The following is a 24110-nucleotide window of genomic DNA, read 5'->3' as shown; positions in this document are numbered from 1 at the left end:
TTTTCAGAGAAACAATCTGATTACATTTAAATCGGTTCATTATTAAGAATAAAGAAACTCGCTTTAAATGTATGACAACAAATATTGCAATGAAATTGAATTGACCGAAATCAAATCCAATAATATCACAAGGTATCTCTCAGGAGAGATAAAAGCCAACCTCACTTGTCAGTGGACAGTCAACTTCTGATGAATTCTGCCCCAGCGTCTGAATATATAGGGGGACTCAGCCAATGAAATCACAGCGACTTTGGCTCAGCCAATCACAGTGACTTTGGCTCAGCCAATCACAGTGACTTTGGCTCAGCCAATCACAGTGACTTTGGCTCAGCCAATCACAGTGACTTTGGCTCAGCCAATGAAATCACAGTGCAGTCATGTGACTTTTTTTTTTTTTTTTTTTGAAAAATTAACTGACGATTTTTCTTAAAGGAGCCAGTATACGGATGTAATAGGGATATACGGCTCCTGGAAGAACATGTTATTGTGAATGAGATTTAACCCTTACAGTCCCATGGCTGAAATAAAGATCTCTATTCTTATGATAACATTGTGAATGGAGCCTTAGAAATCCTCTCCGCACATCAAATCTTTTCATTTCTTTTATTTTATCATTATTACACACCAATTATTTCTCCATGAGGGGGGGAGGGGTGATGAGCCTCATGCTGCTCCCCGGGGCCGCCCGCCGTGTGAAGATCCGTACCGCGCTCTACTAACCAATCACAATTGATAACGGAAGTGACGTTCAGTCGCAGCCATCTTACTATACCCCGCACTCCTCTATAGTAAGCATACACTGAGAAGGCGGACATCTTGTTACACCCACCGGAGTTTGATGCATAAATAGAGTATTTAGAAATCGGAATGTTTGGATGTTACATTTTAAAAGCCGCGGCAAACCTGCCCACCTCACACGTTTGCTAATGTGACAGAAAACTCTGAGTTCAGTCCGTGGGATTTCACCATATAACCTCCGATTTTGTGTTTTATAAAAAGTGTAAAATGCAAAACTCTGGTGGGTGTAACAAGATGTCCGCCTTCCCCCCCCCCCTTCTCGGTCTATCCTCACAGTGGAGGAGTGCCTGGTGTAGCAAGATGGCGACGACGGATCGTCACTTCCGTTACTAATTCTGAGGGGTCGCGGAATCTGACGGAACACCGGAGCCAGCTCTGCAGCGGTCAGTCCGCCCGATTCTCTTGTATGAAATCTTCACTCTCCACCCTTTGTCTCTCAGCTCCTCCCCTATCACACAGGCTCCACCCTCCTCGCACTCATCTCCGTGGTAACCGTACACTGCAGGGGGAGGAGATAAGAGACACAGCCCCACCCCTCATTCCTCCTCTCTGTTTACTAATATGGAGGCGTCCAATCAGCGGCGGGACAAGTGACCAGCAAGGAAGGTGGGGCCGGTAGCGGAAGGGGCGGGGCAGGGATTGAAACGCACAGTGTCTGGTAGTCATGATCATCTCTCGCCAGGTTAGACCCCGAAGTATCGAGGGGGAGGGGGAGTGTCCACTATAGAGGGTCCCCCTCCCCCAACACACACAGAGGACCAATCATAGGCTGAGCTCTACTACCATCCCCCATCATCCCAGGAGGGACCCCAACTCTACTCAGCTATACAGAGGGGGAGGGGCAGTGTGAGAGGGAGGGGTGTCAGGTGAGGGGGAGGGGTGTAAGGTGAGGTGATGAGGAGTATTGATGGGAGGTTCTCTGTCGCTCTTCATGTGTCGGTGCTCTTCGATGAGGTGGGGGTGTATTTCTCGGAGGGGGAGGGGTGTAATGAGGAGTATTGATGGGAGGTTCTCTGTCGCTCTTCAGGTGTCGGTGCTCTTTGATGAGGTGGGGTGTATTTCTCGGAGGAGGAGGGGTGTAGTCTGGAGGAGTATTGATGGGATGTTAGGGGATGGGATGTTGGTAGGGGGCACACTTTAGTGGCACTGGTAGGTGACACTGATGAGGCACGGGTAGGGGGTTACACTTTAGTGGCACTGGTAGGTGACAATGATGAGGCACGGGTAGGGGGCACACTTTAGTGACACTGGTAGGTGACACTGATGAGGCACGGGTAGGGGGCACACTTTAGTGGCACTGGTAGGTGACACTGATGAGGCACGGGTAGGGGGCACACTTTAGTGGCACTGGTAGGTGACACTGATGAGGCACGGGTAGGGGGCACACTTTAGTGACACTGGTAGGTGACACTGATGAGGCACGGGTAGGGGGCACACTTTAGTGACACTGGTAGGTGACACTGATGAGGCACGGGTAGGGGGCATACTTTAGTGGCACTGGTAGGTGACACTGATGAGGCACGGGTAGGGGGCACACTTTAGTGGCACTGGTAGGTGACACTGATGAGGCACGGGTAGGGGGCACAGACTAGCGGCACTGGTAGGTGACACTGATGAGGCACGGGTAGGGGGCACACTTTAGTGGCACTGGTAGGTGACACTGATGAGGCACGGGTAGGGGGCACACTTTAGTGGCACTGGTAGGTGACACTGATGAGGCACGGGTAGGGGGCACACTTTAGTGGCACTGGTAGGTGACACTGATGAGGCACGGGTAGGGGGCACAGACTAGCGGCACTGATGGGCACATATTGGGACCGATGTCCCTGTAACAGAAGCTGGTTACTGGCTGCTTTATTTTCTCCTTCCGCTGATTGTGAGAATAAAAAAGCAGATAATCGGCTTCTGTTTACTTCTGTGATCAGCTGTTGGCTGAGAGCTGATCATGTGATAAAGTGCCGCAGCGATTGGCTCTTTACCCTGTTCTGTGATCAGCTGAGTGGGAAGAACTCGATGATTGGAGAGCGCGCCGCAGGGGGCACGTGAGCGGCACCATCACGGGAGGACATCTGTGGTCTCCCTCCCACCACCGGAAGGCCGCGCTGTAACAGTCTTTCTATAGCGCCGGTGGAAAGTAGTTAACGGCTTGCCGACCAGCCGCCGCGGTTGTACTGCGGAAACGCGGCTCTGCGAATCGCCGTCATGTTACGTTGCTTCCATATTCAGCCACTAGGGGCGCGCGTGCTCGTCCATGAAACCGATGCCATCACCCGGAGAACAGCGATCTGTGTGTTTCTTATCTGAGGGGAGAAGAGACAGATCATCTGTTCACACAGAGTATGAAGAGCCATCTGTCATCTCCCCTACACAGTCCCCTCCCCCCCTTCAGTTAGAACATGTAGTAGAGGACGCATTAACCCCTTGATCGCCCCCTAGTGTTAACCCCTTCCCTGCCAGTGACATGTTTACAGTAATTGATGCATATTTATAGCATTGATCGCTGTATAAATGCCAATAGTCCCAAAAAATGTGTCAAAATTGTCCGACGTGTCCGCCATGTTGCCGTCCCGGTAAAAGTTGCAAGTCGCCGGCATTACTAGTAAAAATAATAAAATAATAAATATGCCATAACTATCCCTATTTTGTAGACGCTTTACCTTTTGCGTAAACCAATCAATATACACTTATTGATTTTTTTTTTTTTTCTACAAAAATATGTAGAATACATGTCGGCCTAAACTGGGGAAAAAATATTTTTTATATATCTTTGGGGGATATTTATTATAGCAAAAAGTAAAAAAAACATTGCTTTGTTTTATTTTTTGTTTTCAAAATTGTCGCTTTTTTTGTTTATAACGCAAAAAAGAAAAAATGAAGAGGCGATTAAATACCTCCAAAAGAAAGCTCTATTTGTGGTGGGGGGGGGGCATTTATTTATTTTTGGATGCTACGTCACCCAACTGCATAATGGTCAGTTAAAGCGACGCAGTGCTGAATTGCAAAAAGTTCTCTGGTCAGGAGGGGGGGTAAAATCTTTCGGGGCTGAAGCGGTTAAAGTGGTTGTAAAAAGCACCTGGGTGCAGCAGCCCCCTCCTTATACTTACCTGAGCCAGTAATGTGCAGGAGGTCAGTGGCTCTCCCGGGTCTCTTCTCATTCATTGGCTCTGTATACTGTCAATCTGAGATAATGAGAGGAGGGGGGGGGGCTGAGCTGCACTCTGTGACTGGGCACACCGAGCAATAACTTGGGATGGAGCCCTGCTCAGGTGCCCCCCAGAGCAAGCAGCTGGGAAGGTCTGTAATTATGAACTGGTAATAACGGGAAGAACTACTCATGAAAGAGACCTTTCAGATGGTGAGTTGGGCGGGGGGCGGTAAAAACAGGCATCTGATGTAGTTTTGCAGTCTGGATGTTTGGGACTGAGCAGTATAGAGGTATATAGTGTAAGCTTTGTGCTGTCAGTGTGATCTCCCGCCCCGGGATTGGAGAGGTCTGTGCTGCTCACATAACATTGTCTCGCCTCTTCTGGCTGATTTCTGAGGTGCTGCGGCCCGATTCCTCCCATGATCACAATTAGGGTTGTCACCTTTTCTTCACGTCAAACCCAAACACTTGATCGGTGCACACCAATTTTTATTATAGTATAAACTATAGATATATTTTGGTATTAAATAATATTTCTAATCATATGAAGTTAATAACAAGAGTCCCCCTTTACGTCAGAGTCCACGGAGTCCCCCTTTTATATCTGAACTCACAGAGTTCCCTTTCACTCTAAGGGGGGACTCTGCAGACTCTGATGTAAGGGAGAATTCTGGGGACTCTAACATAAGGGATGCTCTGGGAACCCTGATTTAAGGGGGGACACTGAGAACACTGATGTATGGAGAGAACCCTGATTTACCTTAGTGTACTCTCTCAGAGGCAGGAGAGAGAAGGGGTAGACTTCAGACACGCAGGGATGGTGAGCTCACTCACCCTTTGGAAGTCAGCACCTCTCATCCAAATGTATCTGAGGCTGCTGGGCTTCAAATTTTCGGCCCCCACTTTCCTTTTTCTGAGGCACAGCACCAGGCATTGGAATGTGGGCAGACAAAGAGGAGTAGGGGGTGGGGGGAAGAGGTGCAGATTGAGCCCTCTCTCCTCTCCTGTCTGTGTGTGTTTTGTTGGGGAAGAGGGAATTGTTAGTGCTGGCTTTGGGCTGTGTGAAAGAGAGTGTTACAGACACTCTCAGCTTAGACAACTGCAGCCAGCAACCCAGCTGGGAGGCCATAGTACAGTTTAAATAATGTGTCTGGGTCTCAGACAGTCTGAAACCCGGACACATGATTCCAAACCCGAACTGTCCGGGTGAATCCTGGACAGGTGTCAACCCTAATCACAATAGTCTCTCTAGGGCTGAAACAACTAATCCATTATGAAATGAATCGATTCCTATTTTCATAATCGATGAATCGGCCGGTAACCTAATGGGTTAAAAAAACCTAAAATGAGCCCTTTATAATACAAAGATAGCAAATAATCGCTACTATAAATATTCCTGTCACTGTTCTAAAGTAAAAAATGAACCCCTTTCAGTAGTGATTATCGGCTTTTTCTACTATAAAGGGCTCATTTTAGTTTTTTAGTTTTGTAACCCCATTATGTTACTAAACGCGTTAGACCCGGTTCACATCTATGCGTTTTTGGTGCTTTTTGCAGAAATGCACTGCAGTTCATTTCCATGGTTTCCTATGGGACACGTTCACATCTGAAAGGGGCGGGGACTTTTAAACGCAAAATAATGCTTTATTGGTTCAATATACTTCAATGGAGAAGCTGCAGAAAAGCGTGTCATGTGTTTTTGCAGCAATTTGTGTGCCCAAAAAAAATGTAAAAATACAAATTGCAGAAAAATCACGTGCGCAAAAATCAAAACGCACAGCAAAAGGCACTGCAGAAACAGATCAAAAGCAAACTGCATAGGTGTGTACCGAGCCTTGTGCTGACCACACCGATCAATTTTCAGATGAGAATATTCAGACTAAAAATCTTTCTACATTCGCTGAATGAAAGAATTTTGTTTGAAATTTTCACTTGTTTTTAAAATGAAGGTAGTATCTGAATGAAAACCACATCCACTGTCTGAAAATTCCTTCCACTAAGACCTTTTCTGTTATTTCTACATTTTCCCCTCACTGTGGTTGAAAATGAACGTCAATTTGATCCACATTTTTTTTTTAAGGTTATTAAGCGATTAATCGGCCAACTAATGGATGGTGAAAATAATGGTTAGTTGCAGCCCTAATTCTCTCCCAGTGTTGCTGGGAGAAACCTTGAAACACAACGTACATCCTCCAAGCTAATGAAGCCAATCCTCTTTTATTCACAGATGTGTCCATCACCAACGTTCGCCATCCCAGCTTCACCATTCATGCAGAAGTTTGCTTATGGAACCCGTGTCAGCGTTTACCTGATGAAAAGGTCAGCTCAGCATTCATCATCTTGTTTTGTCGGAGAATAAAGGTGGGGGGAGGGGGAGAATGTTCCAAAATAGATGACAAAGTAGGACGTGTTACTAGTCAGCAAATCTAGGACAGGTAAGTCCTGCATATTGGTGACTACATATCGGAAGTGAAGGCCGGGTTCACACTTGTGGGAATTGGATGAGGGTTTCCCCGCATCCATTTCACATGACGGGAGAGTGTGACCGGCTGTCATTGGAGCCGCTTCACACATCTCCGGGGCGGCTACAGAGTGCACTGCAGAAGGGTCCGGTGTGTCTTTGGCTGTTTTCAGGTCTGAATTGAGGCAAAATTCTGCCCCCCCCCCCCATAAAAAACGGAGAACAGGGGCGCTCCACAAACCGTGTGAACCCAGCCTTAAATCGGAGCTCCGCCCAAAAGGGATGTACTGCTTTTACCACCCCCCATTACCTAGTTTCAACAGGTTCCTGCACCCACTTCTGCTTGGGCAGAAGTTCTCACCCCTCCCCCCTGCGATTTTCTGGGAAACGTCACAGGTCCCAGAAGATTGCATGACCTGTGGAGAGGCAGCTGCCTTTTCCAGGCTTTACTGTCTCAGGGCCGCTCTGTGCAGTTAAGTAGTATAACATGTTCTTCTAAAGTCTGTGGTTTTTTGTTTATTGAAAAACATAATTTTAAGGTTCAAAGCAAGTTTCTCGGCCCCCTAGTATTTCTGGCTGTGGCCAATGTAAGTAAGGGCTAATCATTTATGTAGAATTTACAGAAGCAGCTGGGACTGGTGTCTAGCTATGGGGAGGAGTGGAGGATCAGCCCTGCTTTAACCACTTAAGGACCGCCTCGCGCCAATATATACGTCGGCAGAATGGCACGGCTGGGCACAATCACGTACCGGTACGTGATTCTTTAAGTGCCCAGCCGTGGGTCGGGAGCGCGCGCCTGGCTCCCGACCCGGTCCTGTGATCTGTGGCCGCGGGACCAGCGGACCCGATCGCCGCTGGTGTCCCGCGATCGGGTCACAGAGCTGAAGGAGGAGGAGAGGTCTGTGTAAACAAGCCTCTCCCCGTGCTTCCCTGAGGGGCTGTCACCGATTGTCTCTTGTTCTGGGCGCGTCTCCGATCTCAGTAAAGAAACATCGGCTCTTTACCCATGTGATCAGCTGTGTCCAATCATATGTAAACAAGGAAATGGCAGTTATCTGCTTGACTCTCTCACTGAAAGAGTGGGAGGAGAGAGCCGATCAGCAGCATTTCCTCACAGGGGAGACCTGTACATATCATCGGTGCCGCCCCATCTGTACCCCATCGGTGCCGCCTCATCTGTGCCCCATCTGTACCCCATCGGTGCCGCCTCATCTGTGCCCCATCGGTGCCGCCTCATCTGTGCCCCATCTGTACCCCATCGGTGCCCCCTCATCTGTGCCCCATCGGTGTCGCCTCATCTGTGCCCCATCGGTGCCGCCTCATCTGTGCCCCATCTGTACCCCATCGGTGCCACCTCATCTGTACCCCATCGGTGCCGCCTCATCTGTGCCCCATCGGTGCAGGAGAAAAATGACTTCTTTACAAAATTTTCTAACAGAAACAGACTTTTTATTTATTTTTTGTTTGTTTTACAATATTTGGTCTTGAGTATTGAGGTGGTTAATGGCCCCTTTTCATATCCACCAAATCCTCTACAATTCTGCGGCAGTGCTTAGTATTATTCTTAAAATCAATCCCTGTGTCCCCATGGAGCTCCTTGGATTTCAGGCCCCTAAATGTGTCACATCTTCTTCTGTCTAATGGACAACGAAGCTCTTGATTCGAATGTCAAATGCTAGTTTGTACTGGTCCGAGGAGCTGGCATTTTACAGCTGTGTGATGGGAGGAAGATGATTTTCTTTTTCTTTAAACTCCCATCAAGTAGGGCTATGTGGTAGACTTTAAATTCTGATTCTGATTGTGCCGTCTGTAATCAATAACTGTTCATCTCCATTCTCTGTCCAGAGGAATCCTTCATGGATGACTTTGATGAGGGCGCTTATTACGAAGCTTTGGGCACGAGACCGGCACTTAACATGGACAAGCTGGATGAGTCCTACCAGAAGGTGATTGAATTGTTCTTCGTGTGCACCAGCGAGAACCCCAAGGAACGGCCTTCTGCACCTCCAATTGTGGAGGCCTTGGAAGCGCAGGGGGTCAAGTAGTCATTTAGAATTCTGTTTAAAGGTTTCTGTTGGAATGGTTTTAATGTTTTTAACTATGAGAAGGCAGCTTTGTGTTGCTGTAATGTTTTCTAGAATGGTAGATTAGAGCAATGGTGAGCTCTGCTCTTCATCAGAGGTACTAATGCTGCCATATGAGGCTAGAAGTAAACTCAGCAGTTATGTCCCACGTAGCAGGTCCCTGACATCATGTATGTCATTCCAATGTGAAAGTATTGCTGGCCTTGCTGTATATAGCACTGAGGCACACAAACCTACCTCTAGCCAATGATGGTGCCACCTTTTGGAGTCTTCCTGAAGACACTTCTGCTGCCCCCATCCATCATGGTCACATCCTATAAGGCACATGCCCAGCCCAGCTTTTATTTTAGAATAACTGTGGCAACCAGGTATTACAAGGGTGTTTGGGTGCTGGAGGTAGGGTTTGATTTGTACAAAACCTAAACGTGATACAAGGTGCACTTTCATATGGGGGGAAAGTGTAAATGGAGAGTTTACTTCCCACTTTACCTCCAGCAACCCCTTTGCAGTTCTCTACACATAACTGCAGCAAACAGCCCTCAAGTACCTATTGACTTATGTAAGCTGCCCTAAGGTCCTACCAGGCTGCTGTATGCCAGATACTTCTAGTTCTGAGCCATGGTTGGGATTTCTTTGTAAATCTGAGACATTGATTGGCTGCTCAGACCAAGGAAGATACTTTTTGGGCCTTTGCATAGCATAGAACCTGTTCCTCCTGCCCTACTAGAAGTATTAAAGAAAAAAGCTGGAGGGAGTTTGCTTGTAGGCACGGCCTGCTGTCCTCTCCAAGATGGCTGCCTGGAGCTCATAGCAGAAGATGATTAGTCTTTAGTAGGTTCCTGCTGGTGTTTTGTCAGATTAGGCGAACCGTCAAAGTGTAACGCAAGTGACGTTTCGTCGCCGCCATCTTGCTACACCCCGCACTTGTCCCTAGTGAGGATACGGTGAGAAGGGGGAAAGCAGACATCTTGTTACACCCCGTACTCCTCCACGGTAAGGATACAGTGAGAAGGGGTAAGGGGACATCTTGTTACACCCCGTACACCTCCACAGTAAGGATACAGTGAGAAGGGGTAAGGGGACATCTTGTTACACCCCGTACTCCTCCACGGTCAGGATACAGTGAGAACGGGTAAGGGGACATCTTGTTACACCCCGTACACCTCCACAGTAAGGATACAGTGAGAAGGGGGTAAGGGGACATCTTGTTCCACCCCGTACACCTCCACAGTGAGGATACAGTGAGAAGGGGGTAAGCGGACATCTTGTTACACCCCGTACACCTCCACAGTAAGGATACAGTGAGAAGGGGGTAAGGGGACATCTTGTTACACCCCGTACACCTCCACAGTAAGGATACTGTGAGAAAGGGTAAGCGGACATCTTGTTACACCCCGTACACCTCCACGGTAAGGATACTGTGAGAAAGGGTAAGCGGACATCTTGTTACACCCACCAGAGTTTTACATTTTACACGTGTTTTTTTTTTTTTTTTAACAGTAAACTGACTTTATATAGTGAAATGCAGTACATACAACTTCGACTTACCGATGTCATGTTGAACTGTAAAAGCTGCGGCATGCGTGCTGATCTTGCAGGTTTGTCAATCTGTCAGAAGTTTGCTGCTTTTAAAACTCAACATGTAAACATTCACACATAGTTATAAGTACTGTGTATCACTTATATAAACTCAGTTTACTATTAAAAAGTGTAAAATGCAAAACTCTGGTGGGTGTAACCAGATTTTCGCTTATCTCCTTCTCACTTCATCCTTACATTGGACGAGTGCGAGGTGTAGCAAGATGGCAGCGACGGAACATCACTTCCGTTACACTTTCTGGCAGGTCGCCATATCTGATGAAACACCAGCCTGAAGTTATGGCATAGTGCCACCTTCAGGTTGGAGAATATATTACAGCCTCATGCTATAACAGGTAAACATTACAGTCAATGTGCCTTTTTAAAACTGATGTCCAGTACAAGAGTTTAAACCAGGCATGTCCAAAGTCCGGCCCGCGGGCCAATCGCGGCCCGCAGTCCGGTTTTGAACGGCCCGCCTGGTGTGCTGCGGGATCAGGGCTGTCAAATGAGCCGATCCCCGGCACTGTGAAGCTCCGTCGGCTTCAAAAGTGAAAGTAAAGTGCAGAGGAGTGTGCTGTGCTCTCTGCTTCCCCCTACAGTGCAGTACCCGGCTGAATGAGGAAATGGAATGGAAAGGTACTGTACTACAAGCTAGATTCGTTTTAAAAAGGCTTTATTTATGTGTATGTGTGTGTGTGTGTGCATGTGTGTCTGTATGTATGTGTGTACATGTGTGTCTGTATGTGTGCATGTGTGTCTGTATGTATATGTGTGCATGTCTGTCTGTCTGTGTGTGTGCATGTCTGTCTGTCTGTGTGTGTGCATGTCTGTCTGTATGTGTGTGTGTGTGCATGTCTGTATGTATGTATGTGTGTGCATGTCTGTATGTATGTATGTGTGTGCATGTCTGTATGTATGTATGTGTGTGCATGTCTGTCTGTATGCATGTGTGTGCATGTGTGTCTGTATGTATGTGTGTATGTGTGTGTGTGTATGTGTGTGTGTGCATGTGTGTCTGTATGTATGTGTGTCTGTATGTGTGCATGTGTGTCTGTATGTATATGTGTGCATGTCTGTCTGTCTGTGTGTGTGCATGTCTGTCTGTATGTGTGTGTGTGTGCATGTCTGTATGTATGTATGTGTGTGCATGTCTGTATGTATGTATGTGTGTGCATGTCTGTATGTATGTATGTGTGTGCATGTCTGTCTGTATGCATGTGTGTGCATGTGTGTCTGTATGTATGTGTGTATGTGTGTGTGTGTGTGCATGTGTGTCTGTATGTATGTGTGTCTGTATGTATGTGTGTCTGTATGTATGTGTGTCTGTATGTATGTGTGTCTGTGCATGTGTGTGCATGTGTGTCTATATATGTGTGTGTGTGTGCATGTCTGTCTGTATGTATGTATGTATGTATGTGTGTGTGTATGTGTGTCTGTATGTGCATGTGTGTGTGTGTCTGTGCATGTATGATTGCATGTGTGTGTGTGTCCATGTATGTCTGTATGTATGCGTATGTGCATGTGTGTCTGTATGTATGTGCGTGTATGTCTGTCTGTATGTGTGTGCATGTATGTGTGTTTGTATGTGTGTGCAGCATGTGTGTCTGTATGTATCTGTGTGCATGTATGTGTGTGTGTGTGTGTGTGTGTGTGTATGTATGTCTGTATGTGCGTGTATGTCTGTATGTATGTATGTGTGTGCATGTGTCTGTATGTGTGTGTGTGCATGTGTCTGTATGTATGTAAGTATATGCATGTGTCTGTATGTGTATGCATGTGTCTGTATGTGTGTATGTCTGTGTGTATGTGTATGCATGTGTGTTACTTTTAATCCAGACCCCCCCCCCCCCCCCCATTCTTGTACCATCAGAACTGCTTTTGTGGTGCTTGTGTGTGTGATAGCAGCCAGGATTGCTGCTCCTCTGAAAAGCAATCCATATACAGATCGCTTTTCAGAGGCATTTGAAAGGTGGTAAAGAGGCATTATGTTGCCTCCTCACCACCTGTTTTAAGCCCGTAAATGTAGCATCACTATACCGCAACTGTGCAGTCTACACAGTTGCGGGGTAGTTGCAGTGCAGGCCCATTCACCCTGAGCATACCTCCAGCTGCAGCCACAGCATGTGTACACCCCCAGCTGCTCCCTCTGCAGCTAAAGGGGGAGAAGTTGGGGGTGGTAAAAACAGCTTAACCATGTAGTTTTACTGCCCCTCCAATAAGCCCTTGGTTCACATCTGCATGGCTGCATGCTGTGTGTAGGGCAGCCCATGCATTTCAATGGGCTTCCATACCCACAAAAATGCAGGGAAAGAAGTCCCAGAGCTTTTTTTTTTTTTTTAATTGCGCTGCACCAAAAGCACCCCATGTTTCCAATGTGTGGGGTACCATTAAGACTTAACGGTACCCCCAAAGAACAGAGCATTCGTCTGTGTGTCAGGCAAACGAGCGCGACAAAGGCACGAGAATTTTTGTTGGGCCAGGTATGAGTGCTCGAATGACCGAATTTTAATGGTTCAAAGAATGTCAGGCAAAATGGTCGGCCCTCACACATGTTCACTTCATCGAATCTGGCCCTCTTTGAAAAAAGTTTGGACACCCCTGGTTTAAACTGTCTGTTGGCTCTTTCATTGTCCTTATATTCCCTCTTTCCTGTTTGTCTTGTTTTATATTCATGTTTTGTAGATGTCAATTATTAAAACACTTTCCAAGCTTGTCAATGTTTCTGTGTGAAGTTAATCTAACTTTTATTTAAAAAAAATAAAATAAAAAAAATGCTCGTGTGTGTGTGTGTGTGTGTGTGTGTGTGTGTGTGTGTGTCCCACAAAAAACAAATGTAAAATGCAAAAAAAAAAGTATTATTCAAGCCCTGTTTCAAAAGTGCACAAAAAAACGCACCTTCTCATTGAAGTCAATGGGGAATGCCGTTTTTGGTGCACTTTGAGTGATATGCCTGTATTTTACAGGAGCATGTTGGAAAATGCACCAAAAGTGTGTTTATTTTTTTCAGTGTACCTCTGTGCCCTAAAGCAGTTCTTAACTGCAGTCCTTAAGATGCCCCAGCAGGTCATGTTTTTGGGATTTCCCTCAGATGAAACGGCTGTGGCAATTACTAAGGCATTGAAACTGATCAAATCACCTGTGCAAAATAATAGTCTGAAAACGAGACATGTTGGGGGTGCCTTGAGGAGTGGAGTTGAGAAACACTGCCCTAAATGGTAAATGACATAGTAGGTGAGGTTGAAAACAGACAAGTTTCCCCTCCAGCAATATCATTTGTGAGCTCAGCCGCCATCTTTGGTTGGTCTGATGTAACTACTGACAATAGATCTGTGGACATAAAGGCAAACCATTTACCCTTTTCCCTGCTCCACCTAAAACTAAAACACATTTTGGCTAGAAGAACACTTTAACCACTTAAGGACTGAGCCTCTTTCTGAGTATTGTTTACAACTTAAAAACTGCTTTTTTTTTTTTTGTTTTTTTTTATTTTGGTAGAAAATTAGTTGGAACCTCCAAACGTTATACATTTTTATTTATTTTTTTGAACACCCTAGAGAATAAAATGCTGGTTGTTGCAATACTTTGTGTCACGCGGTATTTGCGCAGTGGTCTTACAAACGCACACTTCTTTTTTGGGGAAAAAATACACACACACAAAATAATGTTGCTTCAAAATTGCACCCGCTCGTGGAAAGGCGACGTTTAAAAAAATAAAAATATTCTACAGGTTGCATGTTTTGAGATACAGAGAAGGTCTAGGCCTGGAATTATTGGTCTTCCTCTAACAATCGTGGCGATACCTCACATGTGTGGTTTGAACGCTGTTTTTATATGCAGGCGCTGATCACGTATGCGCTCGCTTCTGCGGAAAAAAAAAAAAGAATTTTCTTATTTTACCTTTTACACTTGTTTTTAAAAAATAAATTATTGCCACTTTTATTCCTATTACAAGGAATGTAAACATCCCTGGTAATAGAAAAAAAAAGACAGGATCTCTTTAATGAGATCTGGGGTCAAAAAGACCTCACATCTCATATTTACACTAAAATACAATTTAAAAAAATGTATATGTGTATGTGTGTGTGTATATATATATATGTGTGTGTGTGTGTGTGTGTGTGTGTATATATATATATATGTGTGTGTGTGTGTGTGTGTGTGTGTGTGTGTGTATATATATATATATGTGTGTGTGTGTGTGTGTGTGTGTGTGTATATATATATATGTGTGTGTGTGTGTGTGTGTGTGTATATATATATGTGTGTGTGTGTGTGTGTGTGTATGGATCTCACGGGAAATGGGGTTCTATAGGCCAGGCAGAGCCCTTCAGGAAATCTGTTGGATTTTCATATGGGCAGCCCCCGCATTATGGGTATGGGAAGGTCCTCTTTAAGCAGTTTATTAGGCACATTATACTAGTACTGGGGAAGGTGGTTTTTCTTTCAGAACCAGCTTCAGTTATTTCATGTATTGTACATACTGAGATGAGGTTCTGATCACCCCATGTGTAGCGATTATTTACTGTACTTTTCTGATAGTTCACACCAATCTGGTCATTCTCTCTTCACAAGACATTTCCATCAACACAGAACTCCTGCCTATCGGATGCATACAACATTCTGCAGAAACTCTAGAGTAGTGGTCTTCAAACTGTGGCCCTCTGGTAGCTTATATCTAGTACTTGGGGCACTGTTCCTCCTCCCACTGGCCACCAGTGATGGGACACCGTTCTTCCTCCCACTGGCCACCAGTGATGGGACACTGTTGCTCCTCCCACTGGCCACCAGTGATGGGACACTGTTCCTCCTCCCACTGGCCACCAATGATGGGACACCGTTCCTCCTCCTACTGGCCACCAGTGATGGGACACTGTTCCTCCTCCCACTGGCCACCAGTGATGGGACACTGTTCCTCCTCCCGCTGGCCACCAGTGATGGGACACTGTTCCTCCTCCCACTGGCCACCAGTGATGGGACACTGTTCCTCCTCCCACTGGCCACCAGTGATGGGGCACTGTTCCTCCTCCCGCTGGCCACCAGTGATGGGACACTGTTCCTCCTCCCACTGGCCACCAGTGATGGGACACTGTTCCTCCTCCCGCTGGCCACCAGTGATGGGACACTGTTCCTCCTCCCGCTGGCCACCAGTGATGGGACACTGTTCCTCCTCCCGCTGGCCACCAGTGATGGGACACTGTTCCTCCTCCCACTGGCCACCAGTGATGGGACACTGTTCCTCCTCCCACTGGCCACCAGTGATGGGACACCGTTCTTCCTCCCACTGGCCACCAGTGATGGGACACTGTTGCTCCTCCCACTGGCCACCAGTGATGGGACACTGTTCCTCCTCCCACTGGCCACCAGTGATGGGGCACTGTTCCTCCTCCCACTGGCCACCAGTGATGGGGCACTGTTCCTCCTCCCACTGGCCACCTATTACGGGCTACTGCTCCATCTGACAAATATTAAAGCAGATTCCGAACATGAATGGCGCCTCCGCTGTGAGTCCAGGTTCACGCCCCACCATCCAAGTGGACATAGAGTTAGAATAAAAAGAGCCGAGCAAAGCGAGGCCGTGCCCGAAGCGTGGTGAGCGGCCCTCTAATATGTGCAGCCCTATGTCCACGTGGACGGCGGGGCTTGCACCTGGACTCACGGCACAGGTGCCATTCATCTTTGGAGATTTTCCGAATCTCCTTGTGCTCCGCACTGCGCCTGCGCAGTACACAGCGGACACTATTCGATAGGCGGACATTTTTGGACAGAACACCGGTTTGAAACTGTGCAGATTCAGCTGAACTCGAACAATTTCTAACGCACATCAGTGTGAACCTGGGCTCAATTTCATGACTGCTTAGTGTACACGATCGGACTTCATACAAACTTTCCCGTGGATTTCTGTCCAAAGGGCGTTGGCCATGAACAGGGATGGGAAAGGTGCATGGCAGCAAACTGATTACAGAACTACAGGCAGGCCATGCGTTGGGACAGTATCCTGTAATTCTGATCGGTAAACTAGAATAAAAGTGAAACAGCACAAAGAATGAACATTTTTATGTTTCTTTATTAACCACTTCAATACCGGGGGGGGGCACTTAAACACCTTCCTGCCCAGACCAATTTTCAGCTTTCAGCGCTGTTGCACTTTGAATGACAATTGCGCGGTCATGCTACACGGTACCCAAATGAAATTTTAATCATTTTTTTCCCACAAATAGAGCTTTCTTTTGGTGGTATTTGATCACCTCTGTGGTTTTTATTTTTTGCTAAACAAATAAAAAAATCCCGAAAATTTTGAAAAAAAAAATGTTTTTTTTTTGTTTCAGTTTCAAAACTTTGCAAATAAGTAAGTTTTCTCCTTCACTGATGGGGATACACTGATGGGCAATGATAAGGCGGCACTGATGGGCACCAATGAGGTGGCACCAATGAAGTGGCACTGATGAGGTGGCATTGATGGACACTGATATGTGGCACGGATAGGTGGCACAGGTGGGCTTGGACACGGCTGATCACGTCGGAGACTCTTCAGACTGACACCCCGCAACAACGATTGCCGCGATGCGCGCCCCCGGGGGCGCGCAGTGGCTCATAATCCTGATCACGTCATATGACGTCCGATCAGGATTATGAAACCACTTTGCCCCCGTCAATATGTTATTGGGCCGGGCGGCAAGTGGTTAAGCAAAAAAAAAATTTCTATATTAAAGGCATTTTCTTGAAATAACAAACATGTTGTACGTACCTGCTCTATGCAGTGATTTTGCACAGATCAGCGTCAATCGTCCTCTTCACGACTCTCTTCTTGGCTCCTGGCCCGCTCCCTTCTGCCGAGTGCCTCCAGAGCAAGCAGCTTGCTATGGGGCACCCAGGCAGGCTTGCTCTTGAGCCGCTGCTCTGCGATTCCATTCACAAACAGAGCTGAGGCTCGGCCACACCCCTCTCTCTTCTCATTGGCTAACTGGCTGTGATTGACAGCCAACGAGGAAGTGGAGACCCCACATCGCTGGATTGCAATGGGGCTCATGTAAGTATTAAGGTCGGCTGAGGGGGGAGCTGCACAGAGACTTTTTTTTACCTTTAGGCATAGAATGCATGAAGGTATAAAACCTTAAGCCTTTCTTACCACGTTAAATGATCAATTTTAAGGGTAACACACTTTAATCACCAGCCCACTACAGGCAAGTGCTTAGTAAACTCTTTTATGTGTGTTAAATAGAATCACCTGTGAGAATGTAGCTTATGTTCAATGATTATTGCTCAGAACAGACTAATTGTATTGCACAAAATAAACCCACAAGGGGGCACTTAGCATCTTAGAGGCGCAAGCTACTATGGACATTGGGGTGACTGTGCTGGGAACCCTGAACCCAGATATTTTGAAGAACACAAGACACCCCAATAGACAAAGTGCACACTCCTAGACAATGCTATATAAATATGATTCTATCTTCAAGTCTATAACCTCCATCAGGCCAAAAAGGGCCCCCTGGCATTCCAGCATTGCAGAAGCCTCGATCTGCCTCTTATTTAGTAATGGCCTGGCTGTATAAATCTTCTCATTCGCTATACAGCCTGTTCTCTGCATACTCTGCTCTACCCGGCTGGTTTATTCTTGAGCTGTGTATGGCTCATTCCCGCATCACCTGAATGATACCTGAACTCTGGGGAGGAGATTTACTACTATGCAGTTGCTCCAGAGCTTAGTAAATGAGGGGGACGCTCTGCCGACTTCCATCATCCAATCATGTGCAAGCAAAAATGCTGTATTTGTTTAATTTTTCTTTGCAAAAGGGAAGCTTCACCTCATCTACTAAACCTTGGAGCAATTGCACTTTGCAGAGTGCACATTTGCCTTTAATCAACCCCACAGTGGTCAATAAAAAGACCTACACTCCCCAGGGTCATAATTTTGCTCTTTGAAGTTTTGGTTAACCCCTATAGGTAGCCACCGCCGCCCAGCTCTGAGAATCGGTACCATCCCATACCTCTTGCCTCAGATTAACACCCTTTTCAAGAGTTGGGCAATGGAAGCCACCAGAGAACATCCAATGTGACTGGTATTTGTAATCACTGCCTAGTACTGGCTGTTGACCGGTGACATCTATCAGGTTCTATGGAGATCACTCACTCTTTTGAAGCCCATTATGACCAGTCATACGGCCTGCCAGGGACAGGGTGGACACTTTTTCACCTGCATAAAACAAGACAAGTGCATGGCACACTCAGGCAGGTAGGTACCCCCAGCCAAAGAATAATGGTAATTAAAATAAAGATAAACGTCCAATCATAATGTCTCTGGTGGAATAGCCCCAAAAATACCGGCCACAGTTATGGCGGCTGACTCGAGTGTTAGAAACAGACTCTGTAGATGTGACACAAAAGAAAAAAAAAGAAAAAAGAGGGAGAACGCATTTTGAGTGTAGCAATTGGTTAAAAACAATTGGCTACTCACATGTGTGCATAAAAGACACGCGCTTCATAAGAAAACCACTGGCATCTGTATCCTGTATCCGTCTCCCTGATGGTGGTATTGGTGTAGCAGAGCTGGTCTTTCTACTATCTCCGGAACCCCGCTGGAACGCAGTGGTCCATCGGGGTGGAAGTGATGTCATGGTGGGAGGATAGCAGAGCATGGCTACGTGTTTCAGAGTACGCACACTTCTTTTTGTAAAGCCACGTCACTGTGACGTTACTTCCTGCCCAATGGACCACTGCATTCCAGTGTGGTTCCGGAGATAGTAGAGAGGCCAGTCAGGCGCCGGTACCAGGTCTGCTGCACCAATACCATCAGCAAGGAGATGGGCACAGGATACAGGTGCCAGTGGTTTCATCATGAAGAGGCACATGTGAGTGGCCAACTGTTGCTACATTTAGAAGTCACTCTCCCTCTTTTCTTTTGTGTCGTATTTTCAGGTTTTTCACCCGCACCGCCCAAACATTTAGAAACAAGGCCTAGGAGGAGATGGAGAAGAGATTTCTCCCCAAGAGTTCCCAGAATCCTCAGAGACCGAAAATATAACCTGTTAAAGGGAGCGGACAGGAAACCTCTTCCTAAAGAAGCTACTCAACAGCTGGAAAGGTGTTTGGAGGGTTGAATCAAACTCTTCATCCCAGAATCCTCAGGGGCTGGAAACATGACCCTTTGGGGGGAGAAGAATGAAGGCCTCCAAAAATCCTGAGCCTTTCGATGATGGAGAAAGGTGGGTGTTCTCATCCCACCCCCAACAAAGTTTGCAGAACGCTCAGCAGCTGTCAGCATGATGGTTCCTCTGGTGGAAACTCTTGTCACAGTGCTGACACTTGTAGGGGCGTTCCCCAGTGTGCGTCCTGTAGTGGTCCTTCAGGTTGGACTTTTTGCGGAAGTATTTCCCGCAGATGGAGCACTGGTAAGGTTTCTCTCCTGTATGAATGCGCTGGTGGCGGGCATAGCTGGAGTTGTCATGGAAGCTCTTCTCGCACACGGTGCACTTGTAGGGGCGCTCTCCAGTGTGGGTACGCAGGTGAATCTTCAGGTGAGAGCTGCGGATGAAGCTTTTGTCACAGTCCGTACATTTAAAAGGCCGTTCTCCTGTGTGGCTCTGCATATGGACCTGGAAGCTGGAGTTATTGCAGAAGGTCTTGCTGCACACACTGCACAGAATAAACGCCTGTCCTCGCTCCTGGAAACCGATGGGGGCGTCTTCCCTGAAACCCTTCACTGGTGACAAGTAGGGACAAATTTCTTCCAAGGGGAAGGAACGCTGTACCCCGGAGAAGCTGACCTCACAATCAGAGAAGACACACGGTACCTCGTTCTCTTTGGGCTCAGTCTGTTTGTTCTGGTCAAAGTCATGCAGTGCAGCAACAGGTTTGATTTGGCGAGCAATACCTTTCCGCCTCCGAGAATGGTCTCTGGTGGCCAGTTCCTGAGCCTCTCCGACCTCTCTAAGGAAACAAATACATATTAAAAACCATGCAAAATTGTAGGGGAGTCAGCTACAGTGTGATGTCCAGTTTCTGGAATGAGTCCAAATAGAGTGTGAGCTCCACAGTATACACTGGAATCCAATACCAATTCAGTCAGCTACAGTGTGATGTCCAGTTTCTAGAATAGGTCCAAATAGAGTGTGAGCTCCACAGTATAAACTGGAATCTGATACCAATTCAGTCAGCTACAGTGTGATGTCCAGTTTCTGCAATGAGTCCAAATAGAGTGTGAGCTCCACAGTATCAACTTGAAACCAATACCAATTCAGTCCGTTTCTGGAATGTTGGAGTGTGAGCTGAGAGCTCTACAGTATAAATTAATCCAAAACCAATTCAGTCATCTACAGTGTGATGTCCAGTTTCTAGCACAGGTCCAAATAGAGTGTGAGCTCTACATTATAAACTGGAATCTGATACCAATTCAAATACATGTTATGTCCAGTTTTTAGAATAGGTCCATATAGTGTGTGAGCTCCACATTCTAAACTGGTACCAATTCAGTCAGCTCCAGTGTGATGTCCAATTTCTGGAATGGGTCCAAATAGAGTGTGAGCTCCACAGTATAAACGGGAATCCGATACCAATTCGGTCAGCGACAGTTATATGTCCAGCTGCTGGAATGGGTCCAAATAGGGTGTAAGCTCCATGGTATCAAATAGAAACCGATACCAATTCAGTCAGCTACTGTACAGTGTGATGTCCAGTTTCTAGCACAGGTCCAAATAGAGTGTGAGCTCCACAGTATAAACTGGAATCCGATACCAATTCAGTCAACTAGAGTGTGATGCCCAGTCTCTGGAATGGGTCCAAATATGGTATGAGCTCTACACTATAAAAACTTAATACATAGGTTGAAAAAAATAAATAAAAAAAAATTTAAAAAAAAGGCACAAGTCCATCCAGTTGAATTACAAAAAAAAATAATAAAAAAAAATAATATTATAGGAATGGGCCCTATAATACACAAAGTTTCACCACATAAGAACTATAAACCCTATATAAACTATACACACCCCTGCAGCGCTTCCACCATGTCGGAGGAAACACTACAACTGAGGCCATGGTGGAAGCGTCCGGTCTTTAAAGAAAAACTGACTGCAGTGTTTCCTGGGAAAGTGGGTGGAGCTGCGCTCTCTCCAGGTGCCGTCCTGAAAGACGTAGGGAGAAAATCCCATGTAAATAAGTATTCACAGCTTTTAGCACCAATTACAGCCTTAAGTCTCTTTGAGTGTACACCTTCAGTATACAACTTCCCTATAACCCTCCCTAACATTTGCCTGACCATGATCCAGCGATATGCATGAGAGCGGCTGCTCTGCAGGGTTTCTGCCTCCCGAACGGCTCCCGCTGCTGTCAGCCATTCACAGCTCAAGTAGCAATGAGGAGGGGGCGGGGCCGAGCACTGTTCTGTGTGTTTAATAGACATACAGAGTGGGGCTCAGGAGCGAGCGAGCGCCTACACACACACACACATATCCCCCCCATAGCAGGCACTTCATTTAGAGAAGAGGAGGCATGCCAGCGGGGGACCCGAGAAGAGGAGGACCTCAGTGCACAAAGCAGGCACGTTTGACATGTTTGCTATTAAAAGGGGTTTTTTTTTCTTTGTTTTTTTAAATATAACTTTACTCAATTGTAAACAAACAAAAGTAAAACATCTGGCCAAAGGCTAGCGGCCGTCTCTCTGAAAAAGCAATATGTGGTGGATCAGAGGCTGGCCAGAACCACATAGGACTGCCTCCCGGATGCGTGGTTGCATTTTGCTGCAATTTACTGCGCACTGCAAACACGAGCCAGACGTTGGGCTTGCAGTTGCAGAGCAGCCCCTTTGACTTGACAAGCTGCATTATATTTGCCATGGCATGCTTATAGTCCCCTCCAGCTGTGCCTTAGACTTTACACAAGTAGTAGGGATTTGGAAAGGGGGGGGTGTTGTCTGGTCGCCTATATCAGCGTTTCTCAACTAAACTCCTCAAGGCGCCCCAACAGGTCATGTTTTCAGCATTTCCCTCAAATGAACCAGCTGTGGTAATTACTAAGGCAGTGAAACTGATCAAATCAGCTGTGAAAAATATTGGAAAGCCTGAAAACATGACCTGTTGGGGCGCCTTGAGGACTGGAGTTGAGAAACACTGTCCTATATGACCGCATGTGATTAGTCAGAAAGTCCCCCTTCTATATCCATACAGACTATCAGATTTTCTGCTGATTTTTGTCTTCAGATTTACCAAAACCATATAGTACAAGGGCCTGCCTGGTTGCATACACACTGAAACTCCTACAGGTTTGACCTTATTATATGGTTTTGGTAAATCTAAAGGAAAATAAATAAAATCCAGCAGAAAATCTGATAGTGTGTATGGGGCTTATGACCCTGATTTACTGTCACTTTATTACTAGGGTGTGAGTTTTCCTGATATGATGGCCAAACTCCACCATCTGCCATCACTGTCCAATGAGAGGAAAATACCAGTCTCAATACACGACTGGAAATATTACCCTAGTGATAACTTTCCCCACCCTGATAAATAAGGTGCCAGTAGAGGAAGGAATAAAAGAAATAAAACCAGGCAGAGGCTCTAACCTTTCACTGCTCTGTCCCTAAATGTCCTTACAGAAGTCCTTCTATGAGTAAGGCCCCTTTCCCCCCGGGGGGCGCTTTGCAGGCATTACAGTACTAAAAATAGTGCCTGCAAAGCGCCCTGAAACAGCCTCTTCTGTGTCTCCAGTGTGAAAACCCCGGGGGCTTCACACTGCAGCGGTGCATTGGCAGGACGTTAAAAATACTCCTGCAAGCAGCATCTTTGGAGCGGTGAAGGAGGGGTGTATACACCCCTCCTTCACCCCTCCTGCCCATTGAAAGCGCTGCAGCGGCAATTTGCGGGTGGTTATAACCCTTTTTTTCGGCCACTAGCGGGGGTTAAAACCGCTCCCGCACCAGTGTGAAAGGGGCCTAAGCCAGTATCAGTAAAAGGGACACAAAGAGACAGATAGTGCCCATCTCCATATACAGTCCTAGACTATGCAGAAGATCACAGACTTCCTGTCAAAAGGTGTGTGTACACAATTTTCTTTGTTGGGGGGGTGAACTAGCTCTTTAAAAAACACAAGCTGGTGAAAGAAAGTGTAAGGACTGACCAAAACACAGAACTATGTCACAGTGAGGGGGGCAGAGCTCACTTGTTGATTGGCTGTGGTTTTTCCGGAAACGTTCTCTGTGTTTCTCGATCTTCACCAGGAGATACGGGTTGAGGATCCGGTACCCTGGGGGGGGCAGGGAGAACACAATCTACATTATGACAAAAGTGAGTGCACCCCTCACATGTTTGTAAATATTTTATTCTTTCTTTTCATGTGACAACACTGAAGAAATGACACTTGGCTACAATGTAAAGAAGTGAGTGTACAGCTTGTATAACGGTGTCAATTCGCTGTCCCCTCAAAATAACTCAACACACAGCCGTGAAAGTATTACTAAACCCACAACAGTAAAATCGGTCTGTATATACACGTCATAGCATGCTTGTTATACTCACTGTGGAACGTAAAGGGTTAATCCTCTACATTGTGTAAAAAAGGGCTGTTTGATCCTGTATGCATAGATCCTCCCCCTCCTCCTTGCAATGTCTATCTGGGGAAAGCCAGCCAACTTGCATGTGCTCAGTTGTGTCTTTTATGCTGGAGAGAAAACCGTTTCTTGTCCTCAGAGCTAGCCAGATCACATGATACAGACATCACCCATGTTTTTCGGAGGCACGTGATGATCACATGTCTGACGAAGGGGTCCTGCGTGACTCCGAAATGTTGCACTCTCCTTGTGTTGTGATCATGCAATAAACGATCCGTTTGGGCGCTACTTTGCGTCGATCCGCGGTGTGCTGGCAAATATCTATTTTGCAACAGAAGGTATACCCCCCCCTATCGCTTTCAGCGGGCGTAGCATAACAATGCATTTACAGAGTCCAAGGGGTTCAAGCAGATGGCAAGCAGGTGATGAAATACCTCTCCACTGTCTGCCAAATGCTCTTCAGAAACCATTGTACGTGTGAGGTTGTATTCTCCCTCCTCTACA

At 46.5% G+C, this 24110-nt stretch overlaps 1 protein-coding gene across 1 annotated transcript; it reads right to left on the bottom strand.

The window, feature by feature from the left end:
• Positions 1-16115: 16115 nt before the first annotated feature.
• LOC143959460 (uncharacterized) lies at positions 16116-20040 on the bottom strand (the record flags this gene model as incomplete). The annotated part of the gene is made up of 1 exon (XM_077468114.1): positions 16116-20040. A coding segment is annotated over one exon (726 nt), but the record flags the coding sequence as incomplete, so codon positions are not given.
• Between the last annotated feature and the right edge of the window lie 4070 nt (positions 20041-24110).

The sequence above is a fragment of the Lithobates pipiens genome, unplaced genomic scaffold, assembly GCF_037356315.1.
Source record: "Lithobates pipiens isolate NorthernLeopardFrog02 unplaced genomic scaffold, aLitPip1_a1.2 Scaffold_77, whole genome shotgun sequence".
NCBI lineage: Eukaryota > Metazoa > Chordata > Amphibia > Anura > Ranidae > Lithobates > Lithobates pipiens.
This window is presented reverse-complemented; position numbering and strand designations above follow the sequence as displayed.